This window comes from Brachionichthys hirsutus, chromosome 21, assembly GCF_040956055.1.
Source record: "Brachionichthys hirsutus isolate HB-005 chromosome 21, CSIRO-AGI_Bhir_v1, whole genome shotgun sequence".
Taxonomy (NCBI): domain Eukaryota; kingdom Metazoa; phylum Chordata; class Actinopteri; order Lophiiformes; family Brachionichthyidae; genus Brachionichthys; species Brachionichthys hirsutus.
Genome location: NC_090917.1, coordinates 10,060,734 through 10,088,436, shown reverse-complemented (window position 1 = coordinate 10,088,436; position 27,703 = coordinate 10,060,734). Strand labels below are relative to the sequence as shown.

Here is a 27,703-nt window from a genome sequence, read left to right as displayed (position 1 = left end):
ATGGCTGCTGACAGCGACGTAAGTTTGTTTTTTTGTCGAAGCATTTGCGGGTGAGAGGAAACTGTTTAAAGCGGGATCGATGTTTCTGTGTCCCCGCCAGCCCGAGTCGGACGTGTTTGAGATCACAGACTTCACCACCGCGTCAGAGTGGGAACGGTAAGAGACACCGGACACCGGACACCGGGACACCGGGACACCGGGACACCGAGACGCAGAGACGCAGAGACACCGAGACACCGAGACACGGAGACGGGACGGCTCCGAGACACCGGGACACCGAGACGCAGAGACACCAAAACACCGAGACGGGACGGCTCCGAGACACCGGACACCGAGACGCAGAGACGGGACGGCTCCGAGACACCGGGACACGAGACACGGAGACGGGACGGCTCCGAGACACCGAAACACGGAGACACCGAGACGGGACTGCTCTGAGACACCGAGACACTGAGAGACCGAGACGGGACTGCTCTGAGACACCGAGACGGGACTGCTCTGAGACACCGAGACACTGAGAGACCTAGACGGGACTGCTCTGAGACACCGAGACGGGACTGCTCTGAGACACCGAGACGGGACTGCTCTGAGACACCGAGACGGGACTGCTCTGAGACACCGAGACGGGACTGCTCTGAGACACCGAGACGGGACTGCTCTGAGACACCGAGACGGGACTGCTCTGAGACACCGAGACGGGACTGCTCTGAGACACCGAGACGGGACTGCTCTGAGACACCGAGACACTGAGACGGGACTGCTCTGAGACACCGAGACACTGAGACGGGACTGCTCTGAGACACCGAGACACTGAGACGGGACTGCTCTGAGACACCGAGACACTGAGACGGGACTGCTCTGAGACACCGAGACACTGAGACGGGACTGCTCTGAGACACCGAGACACCGAGACGGGACTGCTCTGAGACACCGAGACACCGAGACGGGACTGCTCTGAGACACCGAGACACCGAGACGGGACTGCTCTGAGACACCGAGACGGGACTGCTCTGAGACACCGAGACACTGAGACGGGACTGCTCTGAGACACCGAGACACTGAGACGGGACTGCTCTGAGACACCGAGACACCGAGACGGGACTGCTCTGAGACACTGAGACGGGACTGCTCTGAGACACCGAGACACTGAGACGGGACTGCTCTGAGACACCGAGACACTGAGACGGGACTGCTCTGAGACACCGAGACACTGAGACGGGACTGCTCTGAGACACTGAGACGGGACTGCTCTGAGACACCGAGACACTGAGACGGGACTGCTCTGAGACGGGACTGCTCTGAGACGGGACTGCTCTGAGACACTGAGACGGGACTGCTCTGAGACACTGAGACGGGACTGCTCTGAGACACTGAGACGGGACTGCTCTGAGACACTGAGACGGGACTGCTCTGAGACACCGAGACACTGAGACGGGACTGCTCTGAGACACCGAGACACTGAGACGGGACTGCTCTGAGACACTGAGACGGGACTGCTCTGAGACACCGAGACACTGAGACGGGACTGCTCTGAGACGGGACTGCTCTGAGACACTGAGACGGGACTGCTCTGAGACACCGAGACACTGAGACGGGACTGCTCTGAGACACCGAGACACTGTGGCTGAACCTGAAGTCGTGTTGTCTCCCTGAAGGTTTGTGTCCAGAGTTGAGGAAGTTCTTAATGACTGGAAGCTGACTGGGAACGCCGCAGGACAGTTGTCTCCCAAAAAGGTATTGTTGCCGTCTTCCTACAGAGGACATGTCAACGGGCTGGGTCTCAGGAGGACATATTCCGTGTTTGAACCTGAGTACTACTGCTACTGCGGTTCTTAAACACAGGGTACGTACGCCAGTGGCGCCTGGCAGGAGAAGTCTCAAGATATTCATTTTGCTGACTTCAAGTTCTCCATAACGCACTATTCCCTGACGCCGGGGTGTGAGGACGAGGACGAGGACGGCGAGGGCGATGGCGAGCTTGAGCAAGGTACCGCCACGCCCGGACGTGTGCTTTAACCATCGCCTGTCTCTGAGACCGCTACGGCGTTTACGGTTGCAGCTCATGTCATTGATATCTCCCTCATTAATAATTGATTCGTCGCCTGCGACTGCTCAGCCAGTTCTTCAGAACGCTGATCGTTTTGTTGGATCTGCTCTCTAGTCCCTTCCCTGGGGCGGTTACAGAGCAGCCCCCCCCCCCCCCTCAGTTCAGTGTGAGTTGTTGAAACGGAGAGGACAGAGCGTCCACTTCTGATGGTGTATCCATGCCTTTCTTCTTTCATATTGCCAGTTGCCCCGCTGCATTCTTGATTTCCTTTATACTTTGGCGTAGCGTATGTTACACTTTTTTACCTTCACATGAAGTACTTTGTGTATCTCCCCACAGCGGTCTCTTGTTATTTTAGTGCAGCGCTGAGAATCCTTTGGCCTTTGCTCCTTGGGGCGGGTGCGTCGCTCGGTTTCTGCCGTGGGAATCGTTTTCTTTGCGCTCGCAGGTTACGCTCCTTGTCAGTTCGGCCGATGCCCCTTTATCGTTATTCCCTACAAATGTCAGAGGATTCTGTTCATTTTCTATAGTGATGGTAGAATTAGTCGCTTTCATGTTTTAACACAACGTTTGCTCGTGTGTCCAGATGCCTTCCCCTCAGCGATGCAAGACCTCCTGTGTACGAACAACGATTTCCCTGCTCGGGCCCACTGCCTGGTCAGATGGTGCGTTCACCTCGGGCTCTTTATTCAAACCTTACCCGATGTCTCTGCTGTGACTGTCTGCGTGTCTGTAACTTGGACAGGTACGGTCTACGAGAGTTTGTGGTCGTTGCCCCTGGAACAAACTGTGAGGCGATCATCAGTGAGTCAAAATGCAGTCTGCTTCACAGCTCGATCTCCATTTCTCTTGCCAACAGTGGCTGGTGAGTCAAAAATGCAATGATCATCATCGACGTTTTGACGCTTGTTTGTCAAATGTGGGAAAAGGGGAGCGTCATGATCGGTCCATGAAGTCGTGTGGGTGTGTTTCACGGAAAGGTCGCTGGGCTTGCAGAGTCGTTTCAGGGGGAATTGGCTGGTTGTGAAATCCAACTGTTGAACGTGTTCCACATGTGAGACACACACGTTGAATGCGCCACACTAATGCCTCTCTTTCTTGCATTTTTAGCCAAGTACCCATGTTTGTGCAGATCCAGCAAAAGTGGAGACGTATGTATGCCGGGGAGTGTCAGGGAGCAGGTGTGCGCACTGACTTTGAGATGGTCCATCTCCGAAAAGTGCCAAACCAGTACAATCACTTATCTGGTCTCCTCGACATCTTCAAGTCTAAATTGGTAAGTACTTCAAAAGGGGAAAACGCCCCCAAGAGGTTCACCAAGTAGAGTGGTAGATTGCTTTGTACTGCTCTGTGATCCTGGCAAGAGTTCCTGTGTTTCCAACATGGCAGCATGGATCTGATTACATTACGAGGTCAATGTTAAAAAGAAACAGATGCTGACGACCATTTATACAGACCGTTTCAGGATTCCTCTCAGATTTCATGCTGCACTACTTTTCTGTTTTTACCAGGTGAACATCGTATTCCTCCAACCCAGACTCTTAAGAATGATGACACTAACCATAACGAGATATTTGGGGTTGTACTCGGTCTTGTAGGAGAGAGCAAAGTCTGATATGAGTATTGAGTGAGACCTAAAGGAAGACACATATTCCGTGCATTTTCAGCTGCACAAAAGTCAAACATTTCCAGAAATTGTCAAAGGAACTCTATCTAATCCCCTTTGTATTCGGTAGCCTGTCCTCACTGTGACACCAACACATTTAGAGTGTGAGTAGAGCTTACATTTATTTGTTGTTTTTATTGTCCCCTTTTAGTGTGGCAGCCTGTCTCCTCTGCCTCCAATCAACATTGCCATCCGCTTTACTTACATTCTTCAGGACTGGCAGCAGCATTCATGGCCACAGCAACCCCCCGGTAGGACATGGCGAACACAGTATATTACGTTTTATTTTTAATTGACCTTGAGCTGTAAGTTTAAGAAGTTAAGGTTAGTATGCAAACAGGGCAGCCCTCAGTTCATAAGAACATGGAAATCATGGATATATTGTGTAATAGAATAGAATAGAATAGAATTAAATATCATTGATTCTAAAGTGAATGGAAGTAAATGGTGGAAATCATCCATGATTCAGTGCAACACAGACAGTGTAGCACTGAATCATATCACAAAGAGCAAAAACCAACAATCAACTGGGCCTTCCACCTCACTTCCATCCATCCATGCATGTCTCCCTCCCCCGCCCAACCCGAAGTAAAAGTGAAGACCCCGGGCGGGTTTACGAGTCACTAAGGCGTTCATTGAAGATGGAGATGGAGGACGTGGTTCCAAAAAGACGCAGCACGGGCTCTATCATCTGGCTGCGGTTCGGGTTTGAGCAGGAAGACATGGAACAAAGTTCGGTTATCTGCTAAATACAGTAGTCCCTCGATATAATGCGGTTCATCTTCCGCGACTTCGCTGCTTCGCGGAGTTTTTTAATGCAATTTTTCAGATTTTCTTTTTTTGAACGCGCCTTGAAACGGCGCAAGACGAAGAGGCGTGGTCGGAGGAACTGTGAAATACGCGCGAGTTGCTATTAATCATTTCTCATGTGTTCAACCTCGTAGGTTGATCATTAAAATTAAATTCGTTATTTCTAAAAGCTATCATGTTTATTTGTTAAGCGTTTCTTTTATAGCGCTCTTATTCTCTGTGTAAAAAGAGGCTTTTATTTTGTAGGAGCATAAACGTCACGTCCCTTTTGGGTTTTGTTTCTTCCTGTTGATACATGTAGCCGCTGCCGTTCCGCTGTGCTAAGCTATCCAATAAAGCAGCATGAGAGGCTAAAGACAGCACGAGTAGAATATTTGTTCTTCTGCACTCCAAGCGGCTCTTTCCTCGACCTGCACGCCTTAACATTATTAACAGGAAAACGTTTACTGTACGTACTATATATTTATATTTCTCAAACAAATGTTTAGTTCTGAAAAGGTTTTGATCTTTGGTTTCATTCTATAATACTGAAACAATCTATTTAGATTAATGCCTGCCTGTTAAACGTGTATAAAGTGTGTGGTGAGGGGTTTTACAGCCTTAAAACATTTATGTACATGTATAATAATTGTAAAAAAAATAAAAATGACTACATTGCGGATTTCACTTATTGCGGGTTGTTTTTGGAACGTAACCCCCGCGGAAAATGAGGGACTACTGTACTACAAATTAGTTCCACCACCTGAAATGCGTCCACTTCAAAATGAAGAACGCTTCAAGCGCCGCATTCCCACGCCTCCTACTGCACCACATAAAACTTCAAAGAAACCAGAAAATACACAGGAGCAAACGACTCCCACGTATTTATGTGTATTTTTTAATGCTGGTGAGTGCAGCAGCAGGGTTTGAAATAAAAGCTTCACTGAACTTAACTTGATTGTGATTCCCCCCCGCCCTTTTTGCAAGCAAATTTCCAATCCAGCAGAAGGGTCTGCTCCAATCATTATACTCCTGCCATTGTATGCTTCAAAGTATTGAATTTAGAAGAATATATTTTGTCTCACTCTCTGGGTTTTCCATATTTTTCTCCAAATCCACAAAGAGGACATCTTTACCTCGTCTACAGGCTCTTCAAGCTTGCCCAGAAAACACTACGACTTCTCGCTGGAGTTTCACATCACAAATGGTGAACGACTGTGAGGGCCTCCTGCAGAACATTATTGCAGATACGACAATGGATGATGACACATTGGATTGTGCCAAAGGTTTTGTAATGGAACTTTAGGATTTTCAGTTTGTGTTCATGTTGTACACGTGAACAAATCTTCTCCAAGGCTGATGTGGTCATTGGTATCGTCCAGCAGCGGGCCATGGACTTTCTGTACTGCATGAAAGTAATTGAGTCTCTTCTTGCTTTTGTCAAAGAGAAGAGGTCAGAGGGGGCTTTCCATGCTGTTTATGCCAAAGCAGCAGGTCGCCCATCCGACCCACGAGAAATAGTCATCTCTCCCAATTCCAGGGTCCCCAGGAGCATGACAGAAATTTGTACATTCCCTTTCTTGATACATTTAATGGAGCGGATTCCTCAGTTTTTCAACTTTTGAAAGGTTGCTTTTCTTAGAATTTTTCAAACCAGGGAAGTTTGACATGAGAGAAGAGTTTCCAGAGGAGGCATTCCAGAGTGTCCTGAAATGTTATCTGCAGCTGTAGATGCAATGGGCCAATTGAGAGGACACTGATCAAGTGCCTGGAAAAGACATCTAGTTGGTACGACAGGATCACGGGAGACTGCTAGGTTTAAATACCGGTCAATGGGCACCAGTCCTCTATAAACCAGATTATGAATGAATAGGCCTGTAGAAGGAGAGCAAGAAGGGAAATATCAAAGGACAAAGAAGAAAAGCAATCCTGGCAATTTTGTGCAATGATTGGCGTGTTTAACACCAACGACCCACAATGTTAACATCTTCATGATCGGTTCGACAGGTCTGCCCAGCCGCTTGCTGCATGTGTGTGCTGCTTGTTTTTACCTACAGGCCTCTCGGGCCCAACAAAAGTCTCCTCCCATTTTTGGAATCATTGCTCCTCCCACAAAATGAATGAACAGCAGCAATGAACAAGCAAAATAAAAATGATGAATCAACGCTTCTTGCACTTGTAGTCTTTGTGTATGGAAGGCTATAGGTGTAAATGAATGTATTGTTTTACTTTCAAACAGACTTCGACACACTGCTTGGAGGGGAGGTGGGAGGCGTGGAATTCGGAAAGCTTCCATTTGGAGCTTGTGAAGAGCTAATCAGGTAAAAGCATTCATGTGATAAAGCGCTCGAGGCTCACTAGCTACGGCGGCGCCTTCTCCCCGTGTGTGTGGGGATTGTTTACGGGCTGTAAATGGAATTATTTTGCGTGTGTTTGTACTGTTTGCATAACGGTAGATAATAAATATTTACCATTTAAGAAAGGTCTGCGTTTGAGCCGTGAAATTCCGTTTCATATTGCAACCATTTCTAAACTTATTCCACCGGGATCGTTGTTTAGTGGTTCTGAAATACGTTTCTCTCACACTCCCATTGGGCAGGACAATGATGATGAGCACCCTGTGTGGTATGAATGGGTGAATGTTGAGGTACTGTTCACGGTGAATACAGATGAGCACCCTGTGTGGTATGAATGGGTGAATGTTGAGATGCTGTTCACGGTGAATACAGATAGCACCCTGTGTGGTATGAATGGGTGAATGTTGAGATGCTGTTCACGGTGAATACAGATAGCACCCTGTGTGGTATGAATGGGTGAATGTTGAGGTATGAGAAACGGTCTAACGGTGCTCTGCTCTGCTTCTGCCTTTTGCAGTGAGCTTCATCTTGCAGCCACTTGGCCTCAATTGACAGAAGGCATAGTCGTGGATAATGACGTCTACAGGTAAGCGCGGCCTGTCCTCTTGTCCCCTGAGGGCTCGCCACATCTAATCAACCTTCTCCACTTCACCCCGTCCTTTGCATCGTCCTCCCCAACACCAGCCACTCTCATGTCCTCCCTCACTACGTCCATGTCTCTTCTCCTGGGTCGTCCTCTAGCCCTGTCCTTTGCATCGTCCTCCCCAACACCAGCCACTCTCATGTCCTCCCTCACTACGTCCATGTCTCTTCTCCTGGGTCGTCCTCTAGCCCTGTCCTTTGCATCGTCCTCCCCAACACCAGCCACTCTCATGTCCTCCCTCACTACGTCCATGTCTCTTCTCTTGGGTCGTCCTCTAGCCCTGTCCTTTGCATCGTCCTCCCCAACACCAGCCACTCTCATGTCCTCCCTCACTACGTCCATGTCTCTTCTCCTGGGTCGTCCTCTAGCCCTGTCCTTTGCATCGTCCTCCCCAACACCAGCCACTCTCATGTCCTCCCTCACTACGTCCATGTCTCTTCTCCTGGGTCGTCCTCTAGCCCTGTCCTTTGCATCGTCCTCCCCAACACCAGCCACTCTCATGTCCTCCCTCACTACGTCCATGTCTCTTCTCCTGGGTTGTCCTCTAGCCCTGTCCTTTGCATCGTCCTCCCCAACACCAGCCACTCTCATGTCCTCCCTCACTACGTCCATGTCTCTTCTCCTGGGTCGTCCTCTAGCCCTGTCCTTTGCATCGTCCTCCCCAACACCAGCCACTCTCATGTCCTCCCTCACTACGTCCATGTCTCTTCTCCTGGGTCGTCCTCTAGTCCTGTTCCCTGGTGGTTCCATCCTCAGTATCCTTCTACCGATATAGTCCCTGTCTCTCCTCTGGACATGTCCAAACCATCAAAGTCTGGTCTCTCTAACCTTGTCTCCAAAACGTCAAATCTTCACTGTCCCTCTTATTGTCTCATTTCTAATCCTGTCCAACCTGGTCCCTCCCAAGGAGAACCTCAGCATCTTCATCTCCTCCACTTCTAGCTCCGCCTCCTGTCCTTTACTCAGAGACAGCCGTCCATCATGGCTGTCCTCACCACTGTCTCTAACCGTCCATCATGGCTGTCCTCCCCACTGTCTCTAAGCCGTCCATCATGGCTGTCCTCACCACTGTCTCTAAGCCGTCCATCATGGCTGTCCTCACCACTGTCTCTAAGCCGTCCATCATGGCTGTCCTCACCACTGTCTCTAAGCCGTCCATCATGGCTGTCCTCACCACTGTCTCTAAGCCGTCCATCATGGCTGTCCTCACCACTGTCTCTGAGCCGTCCATCATGGCTGTCCTCACCACTGTCTCTCAGCCGTCCATCATGGCTGTCCTCACCACTGTCTCTAAGCCGTCCATCATGGCTGTCCTCACCACTGTCTCTAAGCCGTCCATCATGGCTGTCCTCACCACTGTCTCTAAGCCATCCATCATGGCTGTCCTCCCCACTGTCTCTAAGCCGTCCATCATGGCTGTCCTCACCACTGTCTCTAAGCCGTCCATCATGGCTGTCCTCACCACTGTCTCTAAGCCGTCCATCATGGCTGTCCTCACCACTGTCTCTGAGCCGTCCATCATGGCTGTCCTCACCACTGTCTCTCAGCCGTCCATCATGGCTGTCCTCACCACTGTCTCTAAGCCGTCCATCATGGCTGTCCTCACCACTGTCTCTAAGCCGTCCATCATGGCTGTCCTCACCACTGTCTCTGAGCCATCCTCCATGGCTGTCCTCACCACTGTCTCTAAGCCGTCCATCATGGCTGTCCTCACCACTGTCTCTCAGCCGTCCATCATGGCTGTCCTCACCACTGTCTCTCAGCCGTCCATCATGGCTGTCCTCACCACTGTCTCCGAGCCGTCCATCATGGCTGTCCTCACCACTGTCTCTCAGCCGTCCATCATGGCTGTCCTCACCACTGTCTCCGAGCCGTCCATCATGGCTGTCCTCACCACTGTCTCTCAGCCGTCCATCATGGCTGTCCTCACCACTGTCTCTAAGCCGTCCATCATGGCTGTCCTCACCACTGTCTCTCAGCCGTCCATCATGGCTGTCCTCACCACTGTCTCTCAGCCGTCCATCATGGCTGTCCTCACCACTGTCTCCGAGCCGTCCATCATGGCTGTCCTCACCACTGTCTCTCAGCCGTCCATCATGGCTGTCCTCACCACTGTCTCCGAGCCGTCCATCATGGCTGTCCTCACCACTGTCTCTCAGCCGTCCATCATGGCTGTCCTCACCACTGTCTCTAAGCCGTCCATCATGGCTGTCCTCACCACCGTCTCTAAGCCGTCCATCATGGCTGTCCTCACCACTGTCTCTAAGCCGTCCATCATGTCTGTCCTCACCACTGTCTTGTAGACCTGTCCCTTCGTCCTATCACAGAGCACACCTGATACTCTCCTCCCCCGTTCCAGCCTGCCTGCACACGATTCTTCACCTCCTTTCCACATTCTCTCCATCACTCTGCTCTGTTGACCCGAGGTACCTGAAGTCCTCTCCCTTCTTTACGTCTCTTCCTTGTAGCTTCACTGTCCCCCCTGGGACCTTCTCATGTACACACATGTACTCTGTTTTACTCCTGCTCACCTTCATCCCTCTCTTTTCTAGAGCAGACCTCCACTTCTCTAGATTCTCCTCTACCTGCAGATCACAATGTCATCTGCAAACATCATATTCAGAGGAGCTTCCTGTCTCACCTCATCTGTTAGTCTATCCATCACCATGGCAACAAAAAGGGTCTCAGAGCTGGTCCCTGGTGCATCCCACCTCTACACTAAACTCCCCTGTTACTGTTAGTGTAAAGTGTGTGTGTGAGTGGTTGTGTGTCTAGAACACAGCTCAGCTCCAACAGTCCCAAATTTGAACAAGACATATGCACAATAAAAATGTCTGGGTTAAAGAAACTGAAAATCTATATCTGAATTTGACCGTCTGGACCAATAACAGACTATGATTTTACTATTGGCTCGTTCTCTTTGTCCCTGGCAGTGACCTGGACCCTCTCCAAGCTCCTCACTGGTCGGTTCGGGTTAGGGCAGCTGAAAGTCCTCAGTGTTTACTCGGTGAGATTGATCTCTTATTACCCCAAAAGGCGTTTGCAGGCACTATTTCTCCACACTATCAAAGGTGTCAGAAGACTGGGTCAAAACCTGGTTTATGGTCAATCGTGAAAATATTTCACTTCACTTATTTCTAAATGTATTTGATTAGTATCTTGGAACATGTAACTTCCTATACATCCTTGTGAATTTGACTGTGTGGTAATCGTTCAGTCAGACTCATTTCCTTCCAATATAGGGGACATTCTGACAGAGTTCTTCAAGCTCTGCTCGAGGAATGAATCTTCAGAAGAGATTCTTGGACGAGGATTGGCTGAAGAAGAGGGCAAAGGTCTGGTTCCTGGCATTCCTTCCATCACTGATGTTTGTGGACTATTTGCATAAAACCTCCTGAACGCTAAATGCTAGTGTCTGCTCAGCGACATAAAACCTCCTTATTTATATACGTATTATAACATAAATAGTAACTCCTGAAATGCATCGTTTTCCCCTGCAGAAAATAGTGACATCAGCTCTGCTTTATCCAAGCTGACAGAGCCAGCAGCACCAGTGCCAATATCCAAACTCTCTGTCTCCAACATGGTTCACAGCGCCCGGAAGCACATCCGCCGCCACCGCCACATGAATGATTCGCCACTCAACACCAGCATACTCAGATCTGTTCTGCTGGTAAGAGTTATTAATGCAACTTCACAGCTTAAAATAGTTCTCTACTTGTTCTCCCTGCAGTCATTTTCTGTGACCACAGGGGAGAGGCTGTACCCCGCCTCTCTCCTGTGGTCCGCTGTGATAGGCTCCAGCAACACTCGTGACCCCGCGATGATAAAGCGGCTGTAGACGAGACAATTGAGGTCTACAAGAAAATGGATGGATGGTATAATAATGTCTTGATATCAGCGAGTATTGCTTTGCTCTTCCACGGTGTAACCTCTTTTTCCGAACCACCCGCTGCCACTTGCTGTCAGAGACGATCTCCGAAAACTGCGAGATCATCCTGAAGTGTTCATGGAGGCTCTGTGTTTAATTGCCACCCTCTCTCCTCACGGTACTTTTGGACGATGGGTGAAACGCACCGTCCATTGTAAAGAGGTTTATTTGTCGTGACCTAATTGGTATCTGTCTTGGCCTGAATCCAGCTTACTGTTCTACTTGTTTAGGGCTTATGCATTGATGGCTTTGATCAAATATGTCCCAGTGATGTGACCTGTCTTACCCTGTGGCAGATGTCCTTGCAACCTCATCATTGTTTCCTTTGACCTGTGAGATGCCAAAATATTTGTCGTTGTCCGGTCGGTCTGTCCGTCAATCCGAAATGTGCAATTAATTTGCCTCTGAGTAATATCTTGAGTGCTCCCTCTCCTTAGGGCGGGTAAACATGCAATAGATGTTGCAGTACACAACAATCATGACAGGCATCAACGATGATGAAAGTCCACACAAGTAGAGCTGAGTCCAGGAGCATGTTCTTGGAAGTAAACGGTAGAGGAACCAAATGTTTACCCAGCTCAACATTACAGACCAGTAATTCCGCTTCCTGTTGCCCAGGTCAGGTTGCTAGCAGAACAGCCACAGCATCAGGAGTCACGGTGAAGTTATCCTCTCAAAAACGTTGTCATGACGATGTATGAGAGTTGGAGAAGGTGTCAGGGGAAATCCCCAGGCAATCTAGTCTATAGCCGCATAACTATGCAGCTACTTTGTATCAGATGGAGGTTCTTTATCGGGACTCTTAAAGGTGAAGTCACGGCCAGGCCGGAGGATGGAGAGAAGGCCCCTGGGCCGAAGATAAGTTCATAGAGGGTGGGGTCTGTCTTGTCCTCCCAATCTCTGGAAAGGCTGAAAAAATAAGAATGCTTCCAGAATTCTGGTATTGAATTTCCCATTGATGCTGATTTACAAACTGCTAAGTGAAAATCTAAATGAGATCAATGTTGACCAAACTCAAAAAAAGAATATCACTTCATGGAACTCAATGGCATGCACGTATGCATTTGCATATGTGTGCACGTTATCTGCCTGGGATCCTGAGTAGAGAACAAATATCCAAATATATGGTTCTTGTACTCCAGTATACCCGGTACCGGTAATTGAACTGTCCTATTTTTTCTGTCTCAGTATCTCTTCCCAGATTCTGCGGTGGAGAAATCATCGGAGAATAGAAAGTCTAAAGCTGCACAGTCAAATGCGTTTGGGAAAGCTGAGCAAGATGGCAGCCGTGGTGATGTATGTTGGCCCTCTTACCACGCATTAACCCTTTGAGGCCCAGCCCCGTGACACCTGTTTCAGTCAAGTCAGAATCAAAGATGCCGTTTTGGATTAAGGGATGGTACATGCAGCATTCCTGTAGAAAATATCAACAAATACAACATTTGCAATCATGAAAGGTCAAAACATTGGAAAGTAGCATATATCAGGAAACAACACTTAATGTAAACAGTCAATATTTGAGAGTTATTTGGTTAAAGTTTCATTCTGATTCATTCTTTATTTTCAGTCAAATACAACAATGGTGTTCTAAGCCTTTTTGAAATATTTCCTACCATAGCCTTCTTCCCCATCCTGTGGCCAGAGCTTGTTTCTTCAGCTGAAGTCGGCGCCGCCTGACAGTCTGTCCTACCGGTTGGCTCTGTGTGTCTGTCTGGTCAACTACAACTATGGCGGGCTGCGGGCTGTTGCCCAACTCTGGCAGGAGTTTGTCCTGGAGTTACGCTACCGCTTGGAAAACAACTACCTCATCTATGGGTGGGCATGATGTACACCTGGTCAATTGTTTAACTTGTTTGAAAGGGAAGTGGCACAGTGGGTAGCGCGTTGCCTCACAGCAAGAATGTTCCGGATGTGATTCCTTTCTATGCAGAGTTGGTTTATTCTCTCCGGGTTCTCTGGTTTCTTATAGATCTTACTCCTACTTTGAATTTGGGAGCACTGACTGAGTGCAATTTTTGTTCCTGTCAGGCGAGTGTTGGAGTGACAATAAAATGTCTTGATTCTTGAAGAAATATAAAACCTGTACAAACATTTGAAAGATATTATTTTTGCGATGCTGCAAAAGTTGTGTGCATAGTTGAATTATTGATTCGTATTTTCTCCTTCTGCTTCCCAACATGTAGGCTTGCTGGTGGACCTCCTGATCTCCGCTGTTGTCTTTTGCATCAGAAGATCCAGGTAACACTTCATATGCAATGCTCTTCTGTGTCTGTAAAGGAACACACGTGATACCTTGCTGAAGGGCACCTTGGCAGTGCTCTGAGGCCTCTCTGAGCACTGACCCCTCTCCAGCCACCGGCACACATTCCTCATTACGTCTGGTCTGGGAATTGAACCGGTGGACTTCCCCGCTCCCCAGCCCAAGGCCCAACCCACTGAGCCACTGCCGATTGGTTATTGGCCACTGTTTACGGAATTTAACGAAATCTGAATTTCCTCCAGATTGGATCCGGATTGCAGATATTATCAATATGTTTCTAAAAATGAGGGTACACTTGCCTCTAAGGGGAACAAACTGATGGGCATTGTAGATTGAGGATCGGGGTTGGAATCTGGACTGGATGATGGTGTTATGAAATCTTTGATCGTCACAGCTGTGTTCATGCATCCAGATTCACACGACAGAATCTGGATGCATGAACAGAACAGCCCCCTGAGGGATGCATCAGCATTTTGATTCATTATTATCCTATTGTAACATATTTGTGTACTTTGCATGAAGAGTCTTGCTTTTTTGGGGTGTGTTGCAGGAACACAATACAGTCTTCAGCATGTAAAAAAAGAGGCCATTTTTCTCTCCTCATATAAGTGAATGCCTCGCTTGTTTATTCCTTATGGGTGGTGCTGTGAAATGCTGCTGAGAATAAGTAATCCTTGTCCTCGTTCATGTACAGATGTTGAACTGCTGTATCGAGAGAAGGAGGACCAGAGATGAAGCTCGCAAGGTGCATGAGGAATACAGAGAAAGAGAGAATTGGGTTTCCACTGGCCGCCAAAATGTCCAAGCGACACCAGACTCTTTGGAAGAATTACCAACTGTATCCACGGCAACAAGGGAGGTGTCTCCTGGGAAACCCTGGGACTCGTGGAGTGACAGTGAGGAGGAGTTCTTTGAGTGTCTGAGTGACCAGGGAGAGATGGAGGCTCCTAAACCTGGGGGAGAAAAGGGTGCTATTAAAAGTAAGGCAGAGGGAAGGCTGCACCCCCACAGCAACCTGACTCTACTCAACTCTGCAGCGCCTCTGTTCGTCCCTGTCACACAGGTAGGGAGCCCCTTGTGTCCCCCCCTCACCCAGTCGCAGGTCAATTTGTTATCTATCCAGTAATAACATCTGAGAAACATTCTTATTTGTCTTTAGAATTGATGTTGACTTTTCTCAGCATTCAGCAATTAAATTACCAATGAAATGATGAATTGTAAAAAAATGTCATCTTTAAAAAAAAAACTAGATAAAATTTCAAACAAAATGTTACTTCTCATCTGGCCAGTGTTCGACTTGTGTGTGAACGCCATGCGTATGTGGCGATTGTAAAACAGGAAATGCCCCTTGATTCATTTTTGGGCCAATAAATAAAGAATAATTGAATAATTAAATCCGGAAATCATTTTCTGGCATTTTTCATCTTTGTCACTAAATTATGCTAAAAGTGAGCCAGTGTTCATTTCCGTCTGTGGGAGGGTGGCAGGCTGCTCAGAAATTAAAGACTTGGTTCTTCATGGTGGCACAGTGTTTAGCACCATTGCCGCACAGCAAGAAGGTTGCAGGTTCAAATCCAACTTGTGGCTTTTCTGTGTGGAGTTTGATGTTCTCCCCGTGTCTGCGTGGGTTCTCTCTGGGTTCTCCGATTTCCTCCCACCACCACAAACTTGCAATTTAGGTCCAGGTATTACAGTACAAGTACAGTCAAACAGTAGCATGTATTACAGTACAAGTACTGTCAAACAGTAGCATGTATTACAGTACAAGTACAGTCACACAGTAGCATGTATTACTGTACAAGTACAGTCAAACATCCTGTCTCAGAGGAGCATTTCTAAAAAGCCCTTGCGGTCTTGTTTCCGTTGAAAGTCCTTCGTACATAAATCATCGGTCGTTATTGAAAAGGAGAATTAGTTCTCAATTGACTTACCTGGTTAAATGAAGGTTAAATAAAATAAAATGGTGGTAAACTATGCTGCTAACGTTAGCATATTGACGATTAACAAATACTTTTTGTTGGCAATTTCTGTGCAAGATTGGAATCAAAATCTGCAGCCCTCTTCAAACGCGTGTTTTGAAATTCAACTGCGTCTAATCTGCGGTGCAGCAGATGGGTATGATTCAATACTCATGTATCAGTCAGTCAATCAGTCAATGCAGTATTAGAGGCAGATCCTCACCGTAGAGTCAGAGGAACTTGAATCTGATGATTGACCCCGCCATCGTCCCACAGAGGTAGGGCGGTGTGTTCTCTCTTCCTTTAAGAGCAGCTCCTTGATTTTCTGATGTTCAGAATAAGCGTATTGTCCTGACCTTGCCTCTATAAGTCATCGCATCACCACCTGCCATTAGGTCGATGATGGGGTGTCATCAATAAATAAACTGCTTTAGCTGAATCTACACAATCGGCTGCTTCTGCGATCAGCTCCGAGTTAGGTGACGACTAAAGACAGCCGGTAATGGATGGACTCGCACCAATGTTGCTGTGTGTGTGTGTGTGTGTGTGTGTGTGTGTGTGTCTTTTTCAGGAACCTGCTCCCATGACGGAGGATCTGTTAGAGGAGCAGTCAGAAGTTCTGGCCAAACTGGGAACATCAGCTGAGGGTAGCCACCTCCGTGCCCGGATGCAGAGTGCCTGTTTGCTATCCGACATGGAGTCTTTTAAGGTGAGGCGGGCTGCTTAATATGGGCATGTGTTTATGATTTGTGGGTGTTCTCTTCCAAGTGAACCATTTTCTGAATAGATCGACTTTGAACTGATATTGGCATTGCTTCCGTTTATCACAGATAGATATATGCATATGTGTGTGTGAGAACCTCAGTTCTCAAATGACTCGGTAGTTGAACAAATAAATAGAGTTTAAAATGTTCGGAGTTCGAACACACGAGTGAAGCCGAGGTGAAACGAAGAACGTGAGGGAAGGCGGAGTCTACCCGAGCAGGTTCCGTTTGGTTAGACCCGCCGTAGGACAAAGACTGTGCGTGTTTTTATTTCTCTTTGTTCTTTAGCTCTGAGCCATGGATCCAAAGAAAGGCAGCAGTAAAACTACTGGAAGAGAAAAGAGGAACAAGTGTTGAATTAAAGAAGGAAATAATCGTCAAATAGGAAAATGCCGTCCGTGTCTCGGGTCTTGCTGCAGTGCAGGATGGAGAAGTCGACGATTTTGACTTTTCTAAAGAAATTAGCAAAAGAGAAGGGAAAAAAACCCAGAAGGACAGTTACCCTGTCATTGTGTGTGTGTGTGTCTGCGTGGGTTCTCTCCGGGTTCTCCCTGTGTCTGCGTGGGTTCTCTCCGGGTTCTTCCTGAACTTATCGTGATTGGTGCCGATGTCTTGCAGGTCACTTGAGCTGAAATCCGTTTTCTGTTCTTTCCTCAGGCAGCCAACCCAGGCTGTGTTCTGGAAGACTTCGTACGCTGGTACTCGCCCAGAGATTATGTGTCGGAGGAGGTCGTTCCCGATGGTGGTAACGTAGTTGTAAAAGGCCATCTTAGTACCAGGATGAAGATTCCTGGCAACATGTGGGTGGAGGCTTGGGAAACGGCTCGAGTTACACCTGCACACCGCCAGAAAAGGCTCTTTGATGACACCAAGGAAGCTGAAAAAGTAAGTGCCAGTTAACCTCGGCAAAACATTTGCAGCTGACACAAAGTCACTTTATCAATTAAATGTATATTTAGTCATCAGTAATATGCAGTTAAACTCAAATCGTGGCCTGTATCGTATTCGTCTTTACACTGTAACAGTTGGTACTGGAGAACTAAGTCTGAGCCGTGACTGGTCTCATCAGGTTCTACACTATTTGGCAGTGCAGAAACCTGCTGACCTGACCCGCCATTTGCTGCCCTGTATGCTCCATGCTGCCATTCTGAAGTTAAAGGAAGAAGGTGAGCCAAGATTTTGTCATCTGACAGTCATTTAGTGACATATATATTCCAGTCGGTACAGCAATTCCTTTATATGGGTGAGTAGGGCAGAAAGATTATTTACAAAGTCAGCACGTCGTCTCGGAGGACGGTAAACTAGCATCAATAGTGGGAATCGGTCCTGGAAGTTATTCCAGTGAACTGAAGGCGGCCATCGCAGTAAAGTACTGTGAGACTGCCTCCGTGGCCGGAGTTACGGGATTGACAGATGTAAGCAAACCCAAGGTGGAATAGAATTGTGAAAAAGTCATTGGGTTGTTGCCACGTTTCAGTCACACAGAAAAAGAATGATGATGATTATGTCAAGCATCATCCCTCCAGTCGGTTGGTCCATACCAATGCGTGATGATAAAGCACTCCAGGGAAAAAGTCAAATTAGTGAAATTAAATGAATGAGAGGAAGAGAGAGAAGCTTTGTGGGAAGCCCCAGAAGTCTAAGCCTATAGTAGCTACTAGATGTTTTCACCCACAATGACCTAATATTTGTCAGAATGAAGGTGGATGTCACCCAGTAGTTTCTATCTTTGTACTGTACTCTGATCGACTAACCTTCCCCACACTGTACATATGCCTGTGTCTTTTCATATTGCTATTTCTCATAGCTCCTTTTCTTCTTAATAGAGTCGATAGAAGATATCCCAGCAGTAAAAAAAAGCATCCAACAAGCCGCATGTCAAGCCAGCAAGCTGCTGTACCCCCCCATCCATGACTACAAGAAGATAGAGGTCAGTGAACTCCTCCAGAGGTTCATTCCTGTCAGGGTGAAATAGGTGACATGACCCTTACTCTGTTAACAATCTAACCCAGGGGTGTCAAACATACGGCCCGCGGGCCGGAACCGGCCCGCAAGGAGGTTTTGTCAGGCCCGCAGGATGAATTTGAATTTTTTTTTTTTTTTTAATACTTTTCAAGAATTATTTGCTAGGGGGCGCACTGTTTGGGTCAGAGTAGAAGACACGCCACATCACTGAGACAGACCAAACAGCATATGGGAGCTGACTCTGGGAGATCCTGCTCATGTCCCCTGCCTGAGAGACGTGCGTGTGATGAGACCTGATGCGCACGTGAAACGGTACAAAGACCAGGCTGAGAGACGTTTCAGGTATTTGGTGAACCTGAGACAGAACTTCCTGTTTCTGCTCACCTTTCACAGGTAAAGCTTCTGATGTGTCGACATCCAGCTAGAAATAATTGATCTGCAATGTGACGCAGATCTGAAGGGCAGATTAGCCTCCGTAGGTCTGGACACATTTGATCAGTATCTATTGCAGGAACCCCAAATGAACAGCCCTGCTGCACAGAACTGTGCACGTTTGGGACGACCTACCTTTGAGAACACATTTAGTCAGTAATGATCAATAAAACTAAAATGCGTTCAAGGCTCACACAAGCACTTCAATGACATTCTGAGAGTGACAGCTAGTCGGGACATGACGCCTGATGCTGATGCACCTGTGCAGGCCAGAAGATGCCAAGTTTCAGAACCAAAACCAAAGCAGTGTAGACAAGACTAACGCCTTTAGAAGCTGCCTGAGACACTGTTTGCACTGACTAATTAGAGCGCGGGTATGATGCTGGTTGGTTCCTGTCAGAACACAAGCTGCTGCGTTCTGGATTAGCTGGAGATGTTTAATAGACCTTTTGGGGCAGCCGGACAGTAAGGAGTTGCAGTAGTCCAGTCTGGAAGTCACAAAAGCATGGACTATTTTTTCTGCATCTTTTCGGGTTGGTCGGTGCCTGACCTTTGAAATATTCCGAAGGTAGCACACCAACAAACTGGATGAAATCGTACCTTGAGGGACGACAACAAATGGTGGACATAAACGGAACCTTGTCCTCGTCCCTCCCGGTGAGCTGTGGGGTTCCTCAAGGCAGCATTCTAGGGCCGTTACTGTTCCTCCTATACATTAACGACATGAGTGCTGCCTGTAACTGCAAATTGTTCCTGTTTGCTGATGACTCAGCACTCCTGATTTCGGGAGAGGACAAAGTGCAGGTTGAGGAAGCTCTCAGCTCTGAGGTCACCAGAATCCGTACTTGGCTTACCGATAACAAACTGTCACTACACCTTGGAAAAACAGAATCTATTCGTTTTGGGTAAAGACACTCTCTACGTGAGATAAATGTTAATGATTCCAAGGTCACAGTCGATAATACAGTAATCTCCAGCAAAGAAGAGATTACCTATTTGGGCTGTGTTCCTGTCTGGCGATAGTATGGCAACTAAGGTGATCAAAAAAGTCAATCAGAGAACAAGATTTTTGGGCAGAATGTCTGCTTTTGTCAACAGAAGTGCTCTCCGGACGCTTGCTGGAGCCTCGTTCAGCCCCTCTTTGACTATGCTAGCACCTCCTGGTATTCAAACATCAAAATGTCCCTGAAAACCAGGCTGCAAACCTCCCAAAACAAACTGATTCGGCTACTCCTCAATCTGGGGCCCATGAGCCACCTTCTTCCTGGACATTTTGCTAGCCTAAAATGGCTCAGGGTAGAAGACAGGGTTCAACAACTCAAAATGGGATTGGCATTTAAAATAGTCAATGCAGCTCTGCCCTCAGTCCCCTCAATCCCTGCATACCTGAATAAACACCTCCACAGATTTAGTGACACCCACAGCCACAACACTAGAGGGAGCTCAAACAACAACCTGATTACACCCTCCTATAGGACGAACATGGGTACCGTATTTTCCGCACTATAAGGCGCACTTAAAAGCCTCTAATTTTCTCAAAACTTGACCGTGCGCCTTATAGTGAGGTGCGCCTTATATATGGTTAATACGGTAATGGCAGCCACCATAGTTTTGTGTGTGTGTGTTGGGATCGGGAGCTCAGTGTGTCTGTGTCCGTCTGACACGCCCCTTCCCCGAGTGAGAGAAGCACGGAGGCGACAGAGGGGGAGGAGGGATAGGGTTACAGGAAAGTGAAACTTAAGTCTGGAAGGACCGGAGCAGCTGAGCAACCAGCCGGCTGGCTGGCTGGTACATGGATCGATGAGCAAGGCAGAGAAATCTACAAGATGTTGACCTGGGCCGACGGTGAAAAGGAGGATCCTTCTAAGGACAAGTTTGCAAGCGAACTGCGTGGGAACGGTGGATGACCGAGGGCAAACACGCGTTCACGAAGACGGGGGGACAGCACAGGCGACATAACGCCACAATCTGCCAATGGATCGTGGATGCCTGGCTGATATCGATATCAACCGTGGTCCGAGCTTTCACGAAGGCAGGAATTGCCACTGAATGGACAATGGCGACTTCGACAAGACGGGACTGGGTGGATGCCGTCGTCCAGCTGTTCAACTCGGACACTGATGAGGAATCAGAAGTGGTTTATTGCCATTGTCAGTGAGGGTTCACAGACTAGGAACGTTGCTCGGTGAAGTCGTGCTACATCTAACATTAAGGACAAAATACAAAGACCATACAGGTACAGACATCAACAGCAGCCGGAGTGGTTACACAGATGTGTACTAGCAGCAGTAAACTATCGTCATCACGCAGTGCAAATAGAAAAGTGCAAGTTGTATTCAGGAGTCCGGGACAGAACCATTAAGTGTTCATTAGTCTTACGGCTGAGGGAAAGAAGCTGTTCTTGTGGCGGGAGGTTCTGGTCCGGATGGACCGTAGCCTCCTGCCTGAGGGGAGAGGGTCAAAGAGTCCGTGTCCAGGGTGAGAAGGGTCGGCTGTGATCCGACCTGCACGCCTCCGAGTCCTGGAGACATACAGGTCCTGGAGCGATGGCAGCTTGCAGCCGATCACCTTCTCCGCAGCGCGTACAATGCGCTGCACTCTGTGTCTGTCCCTGGTGGTGGCGCCAGCGTACCACATGGTGATGGAGGAGGTGAGGACGCACTCCACGATGGAGGTGTAGAACTGCACCAACATCTGGGTTGGCAGCTTGAGTTTCCTCAGCTGCCGCAGGAAGTACATCCTCTGCTGAGCCTTCTTGATGAGGGAGCTGATGGTCGGCTCCCACTTGAGGTCCCGGGTGATGGTGGTGCCCAGGAAGCGGAAAGAGTCCACGATGGAGATGGGGGTAGGGGAGTCTGTGAGGGCGAGGGGGGGCGGTGGGGCTGTGACTTTCCTGAAGTCGACAATCATCTCCACTGTTTTCTGGCTGTTCAACTCCAGGTTGTTGCTGCTACACCAGGACACCAGCCGGTCCACCTCCCTCCTGTAGGCCGACTCATCACCGTCCGAGATGAGCCCGATGAGGGTGGTGTCGTCCGCAAACTTAATCAGTTTGACGGACTGATGGCCAGAGGTGCAGCAGTTGGTGTACAGGGAGAAGAGCCAGGGGGAAAGTACACAGCCCTGGGGGGATCCGGTGCTGATAGTCAGGGTGTCCGAGACCGTAGACCCCAGCCCCACATGCTGCCCCCGCTCCGTCAGGAAGTCGGTGATCCACCAGCAGAGGGAGTCGGGCACGTCGAGCTGGAGCAGCTTGTCCTGGAGCAGTCCCAGCAGGACGTGTTGAAAGCTGAGCTGAAGTCCACAAACAGGATCCTGGCGTAGGTTCCTGGGGAGTCCAGATGCTGCAGGATGAAGTGGAGGGCCAGATTGACTGCGTCGTCTACAGACCTGTTGGCTCGGTAGGCGAACTGCAGCGGGTCCAGGAGGGGGGCGGTGAGGGTCTTCAGGTGGTGGAGAACCAGGCGCTCAAAAGACTTCATGACTACAGATGTCAGCGCTACCTGTCTGTAGTCATTAAGTCCTGTGATCCTTGGCTTCTTGGGGACAGGAACAATGGTGGAGGACTTGAAGCAGGCTGGAACACGACAGGACTCCAGGGAGGTGTTAAAGATGTCTGTGAAGACTGGAGTCAGATCACTGGCACAATGTTCCAGGGTGGGGGGGAACATTGTCCAGCCCCGCAGCTTTACGGGGGTTCAGCTTCGTGAACTGTCTGTGCACATCCTGCTCCTGGATGCAGAGGACAGTGGGGGTGGGGGGAGAGTCTATGGAGGCATTTGGCGGTTTGCCCTCGATGTTGTGGGTGGAGGAGGGGGTGACTGGAGGGGTGTGGGGGGCTGGTTGGTCAAAGCGGCAGTAGTGCATGTTTAAGCGCTGGGCAAGCGGCAGGTCGTTCAGAGCTCGGGGGGCTTTGGGCTTGTAGTTGGTAATGGTCCTCAGGCCCCTCCAAACTGCTGCAGGGTCATTGGCAGAGAACTGCTGCTGGAGTCTGCGTGAATATACTGATTTAGCGTTCTTCAGCTCCCTGCTAAACCTGTACTTCACCTCCTTGTAGCTGTCTCTGTCTCCGCTCCTGCGTGCTGCCTCTTTCTCACGTCTGATCTGGCTGAGCTTCGGCGTGAACCAGGGCTTGTCGTTAGTGGTTAGTGGTCACCCTGGTGCGCGTTGGTACAATGCGCTCCTCATTGTAGCTGATCCATGAGGTCACCGTGTCCGTGTACTCGTAACACGTAACAAAGCGAGCGTTACGTGTTTCTTTCACATGTTTACAACTGAACAAGGCTGGGATATATTGTGAATATGGACAATAACGTTTGAACAACGGTGAGTTTTTGTTTTATTGTTACCTCAGGGAAAAAAATGAAACAGCATGTAGCATGTAGCTTTGAACTGTGACTAATGGAGTTGGAAAGGCGTGCAAATACCAGTAAGAGCTACCGGTACTTAAGGTACCGTATTGTGAATGCACTTGTTTTGGGAGTGAACAGAGTTGTCAGCATGTTGGTTTATATTTTATTAATAAAGTTTGACTGAATCATCTGACTGTTTTGTTGACATTCCCTTGAGCGCGGCTCCACTTAGTGGATGCATAACACAACTGCAGCCACTATAGAAGCTTCTATTCCATGCGCCTTATATGTGGACAAAGTTGTAAAATAGGTCACTAATTGAAGGTGCGCCTTATAATGCAGTGCGCCTTATAGTGCGGAAAATACGGTAAATCATCTTTTTATAATACGGCCACCCAAGGGTGGAACTGTTTGACTCCCAACCTCAAAACATGCACCTCTTTGGCCTCCTTCAAAACAGCCCTAAAAATACACCTTTCAGGGGGGCAGAAATGGAGATAGTCATCACAACTCTCTCCGGATCAACCCCCCCCCCCCCCCCCACCCCCTTTTTTGTCCACTTACGTTGCACATATTAAGTGTCTTTGTAATTTATTGTAATTACCCTCGCCGAAGAGGAGGCGAGGGTATTGCAATTGCATACCTGTCAACCTCCAAGGCTCCATGGCCTTACAAACCGTTGATTTTTTCCTTACAAAATAACCTTACACCATATATTTTTTTTCAAATGCGTTTATTTATGTACATAGTTGGACATTATTAATTAGGATACAGTTTAATTTTGATATTTTAACTAAACTAAAATATCCATTAATAATGCTTGTAATTTAAATTTTTAAATAAGAACAGATATTTCGGAGCATTTTTATTTTTGTAAACCAAACTTAAGTATCGATCAATGATGCTTGTAATTTAAATTTCAAACAGGGACAGAAAAATACAAACCTTTGCTGGCTTGTGATTGGGAAACATGTTTTTCACGTTTCTTGATATTCGGTGCAGACCGGATGTACTGTAACAGTTCGTGTTCGTGTTCGTAATTCCTACTCTGCAGAGAGTCAGTGAAGGCATCCAGGGAGGAGGGGCGGTGTGTGTGTGAGCGTGGAGGGGGTGAGAGAGACGGGAGAGGATATCTGTTCTGTTAGACGTACACGTCTTAGAATGCATAAAAACCATACTTTGTACGGCAAAAACGTATTGGTTGACAGGTATGCAATTGGGTGCATTTGTCTGTTTGTCTGTTTGTCTGTCCGCGCGCATAACTCAAAAACTAGTAACCCAATCGACTTGAAATTTTTACACAAGCAATGTTCTGTCCGTGGCTCGGTCCTCCCCGAGAATGGTGTTGATCCGGATCTGGATCCATATTCTAGAATTATTTTTACATCTGGAATTGTGCCTGTGCTGTAAACTGCCACTTTAAGAGGGAAGGACACGAATGGCATGATGGGAAAAAGAGTCCAGAAGGAGTCTTGTAGTATGTTCCGGAGCAGCAAGCTAGAGCAGGTTTGGCCCCTCTGATCCGGAAGCCCTGTTTACTGTCTCACAAGATCCAATAGTCTTTTGGAGGTGGGGTCTGCAATCTCTGATTGTCGTTTTCTAGTTTATGTAATCTATTGCCATTCATTGTCATTTTGCATCAGTGGTGTAATTTATTTTAGATTTAATGTTAGTTTACATCTGTGGTGTAAAATCATTTTATTTTTCTAATGTCACTTTGCATCAATTGAGTTATTGAATATTGGTTTTATTTTTATTTGTTTTATTTTTATTTTTATTGTTAAATTTGTGTTGTTAAATGTCGATGATTTATGTACTAAGGACTTTCAACGGAAGCAAGACCGCAAGGGCTTTTTAGAAATGCTCCTCTTAGACAGGATGTTTGACTGTACTTGTACTGTAATACATGCTACTGTGTGACTGTACTTGTACTCTAACATTCTATCTAATAAATATATTAATTCATTCATTCAGGTGAAAGAACACAGTCCTTGAAACGTGCTTTATCTGGGACTGAAAGGACAGGTCCTGATCAAAGATTACCCCCAGATTCTTGGCAGTGGTGCTGGTGGACACTGAGACGCCATCTAGTTCAACTACAACACTAGAACAGACATTTCTGAGATGCTTTGGCCTAAGAACCAGAACCTCAGTTTTATTTAGATTTAATAACAGGAAGTTCTCGGTCATCCAGGAGTTAATGTCCTTAAGGCACGTCTGAAGTCTAACCAACTGATCGACTTTGTCTGGCTGAACTGACAGGTACAATTGAGTATCGTCTGCATAGCAGTGGAAATTTATGCTGTGTTTCTTAATAATGTTACCTTAGGGAAGCATATACAGCGTGAACAGAATAGGTCCAAGCACTGAACCCTGTGGAACTCCATATTTAACTTCTGTGTACGTAGAAGATTTATCATGAACACGTACAAACTGAAATCTATCAGATAAATATGATCTAAACCAGTTCAATGCAGATCCTCTAACACCAACAGACTGTTCCAGCCTCTGTAACAGAATCTGATGATCTATTGCGTCAAAGGCTGCACTGAGATCTAATAAAATAAGCACGGAGACAAGCACAGTTCTTGTAAGTTCTTTGTAAGAAGGATTCTACAGTGTGTTATGTCATTTGCATCAATATTTTGATTAGTTGAGTGTGTTTACCCAACATGAACGGATACTAAATGAATCCTAGCACATACACTGTGTGGGTTAGTATACTTCTTCCTGCTCATGTTGTGATGCATGTTTTACCGTTTTTCCACCTGTAGGAGTTTATTATCCAGCTGATGGCCATAGAAACGTTCATCACCCAAGCCCGTTCGCTTAAAGCTAAGTTTGCTGTTTGTGAGGGTGAGAAGGGAGAGGACACAGAGGAGCTAGAAAAGTAAGACGCTTTCATTTGAGCAGAATCTCAGACCATTAATAACACAATGCTCTGTCTCCAAGCAAGCTTGTAATAAATTAAACTGCCTTAGGATGATGTGTGACTGCATGACTCTAGCTTATCTAAGGTTCTGCTCCAAATGTGCAAATTGGTTAAGGAGAGCAGAAGCTGGGGGGCTCCATTATATTGTGACCACCACTAACAATGGCCACTGGACTCGTGTGTTGATGTGTTGATCCAGATTTGTGAGCTCCCTCCTTGAAGACACTGAGGTGCTGGTGGTCGGAGCTGGCCGGGGGCCTGCTGGCAGCATCATCCACAGACTTTTTGTCAGTGCTCAAAGGGTACGTGCCCCCCTGTCTCTCTTTCTCTCTCTCTCTCTGCCAGTTACATAGCAGAAATGTGATGTTGCTTCTATGGGAAGGTGTTCCGGGCATGTCCCACCTGGGGGTGGTCTCGGGGGAGACATGGGACACGCTGGAGAGACACTCTCGGCTGGAAAATCTACGTTTGAAGTAGCTCCTCTGGGTTTTTTAGGTTAAACAACAGCATCTTCTGTTATTGATATTTGAACTTCTCTTCACCCTCAGGCTGCCCACCTGACTCCACTAGAGGAAGAGTTGGGCCCAGACAGGAAGCTGACAGGAGGAAGTGACAAAGTGTCCGATTTTCCTCCACCGGCTGGCAGAGAGATTCTCCTGCGTGCATGCGTCCCTCGGCCGGCACCGTACTCCAAAGCGCTGCCTCAGCGGCTCTTCTGTGTGATGATGACTGATGAGTTCAGGCTGGCAGGGGCCTTCTCTTCAGACACGGCCTTCTTCTGATACCTGCTGCATGGACAGCACACCTGGGCTGGACTATAAACTCTGTCATTTCGGCAACGTGCTTCTCTTGTTGAGTCTTTTCAGTCTGCATGTTTAGCACAGAACACTGGATTTCATGCTTATATGAAATTATATGATATTATATTTCTGCTTCCACAAATACACATGGCCTACTTCGGTTGAAAAAAAGAATCCTTCATTTTGGAAATGATAAAAACGTATTGCTTGCCTTTGCCTTTGTGAGAGTGCATTAAATTCAATAAGGAATTATTTGATTACCATGTTAACTAATGCTCTGTATGTCATTAGTGATGTTTAGTGCATGTAGAAATGTTTACTGAATAATTACAACTGTCATCCTAAAGCAAAGTGTGTGTCTGATCCATCCACCTCCGGCTCTTCCAGGAAGACCCAGAAGCGTTCCCAGGCCAGCCGAGAGACAGTCTCTCCAGCGTGTCCCGGGCGTTCCCCGAGACCACCTCCCGGTGGGACATGCACGGTTAAAAAAATATATCTATATTTTATACGCAGTGCCGTTCAAAGGTTCGGGGGGTCACCCAGACAAGGGAAAGTCGGTCCCATCGCTTCTCGCTAGCAGGATTGCAGGGTTTTCTCCTCATGAGCGAACCCCTCGTCCTGTTAGAACCCTGGAGTGATGGGCCTCTAGACCCCGATGTTGCACCAGACTAGACTAGTCGTTGACCACGTTGATTTGTTGAAAGTTATCTTCATTGAAAATGGCGCTTTTCTTTCAAGAATACGGAGCGTTGGAATTCTTTTCTTAATTGTATTCTTTACCTGAAGATAATAAAGGAAATTTCCGCT

At 47.6% G+C, this 27,703-nt stretch overlaps 1 protein-coding gene across 1 annotated transcript; it reads left to right on the top strand.

Moving 5' to 3' along the window:
* Window positions 1-27,703, top strand: rab3gap1 (RAB3 GTPase activating protein subunit 1). Its single transcript, XM_068754376.1, has 24 exons — window positions 1-18; window positions 101-156; window positions 1,656-1,734; window positions 1,843-1,987; window positions 2,634-2,712; window positions 2,793-2,912; window positions 3,158-3,323; window positions 3,865-3,964; window positions 6,742-6,823; window positions 7,377-7,445; window positions 10,436-10,509; window positions 10,745-10,837; window positions 11,003-11,175; window positions 12,622-12,729; window positions 13,076-13,248; window positions 13,617-13,671; window positions 14,388-14,756; window positions 16,223-16,360; window positions 17,073-17,300; window positions 17,485-17,581; window positions 18,242-18,345; window positions 25,939-26,054; window positions 26,296-26,398; window positions 26,645-27,703. The coding sequence occupies exons 1-24, from the start codon at window positions 1-3 to the stop codon at window positions 26,876-26,878; spliced, it is 2,979 nt and encodes a 992-aa protein (XP_068610477.1). The 3' UTR covers window positions 26,879-27,703.

Excerpts from the sequence above, each read along its gene's own strand:
- rab3gap1 (XM_068754376.1), top strand. Across the intron at positions 11,176-12,621 it reads TACTCAGATCTGTTCTGCTG|TATCTCTTCCCAGATTCTGC; the intron begins GTAAGAGTTATT and ends TTTCTGTCTCAG. Across the intron at positions 16,361-17,072 it reads CCGACATGGAGTCTTTTAAG|GCAGCCAACCCAGGCTGTGT; the intron begins GTGAGGCGGGCT and ends TTCTTTCCTCAG.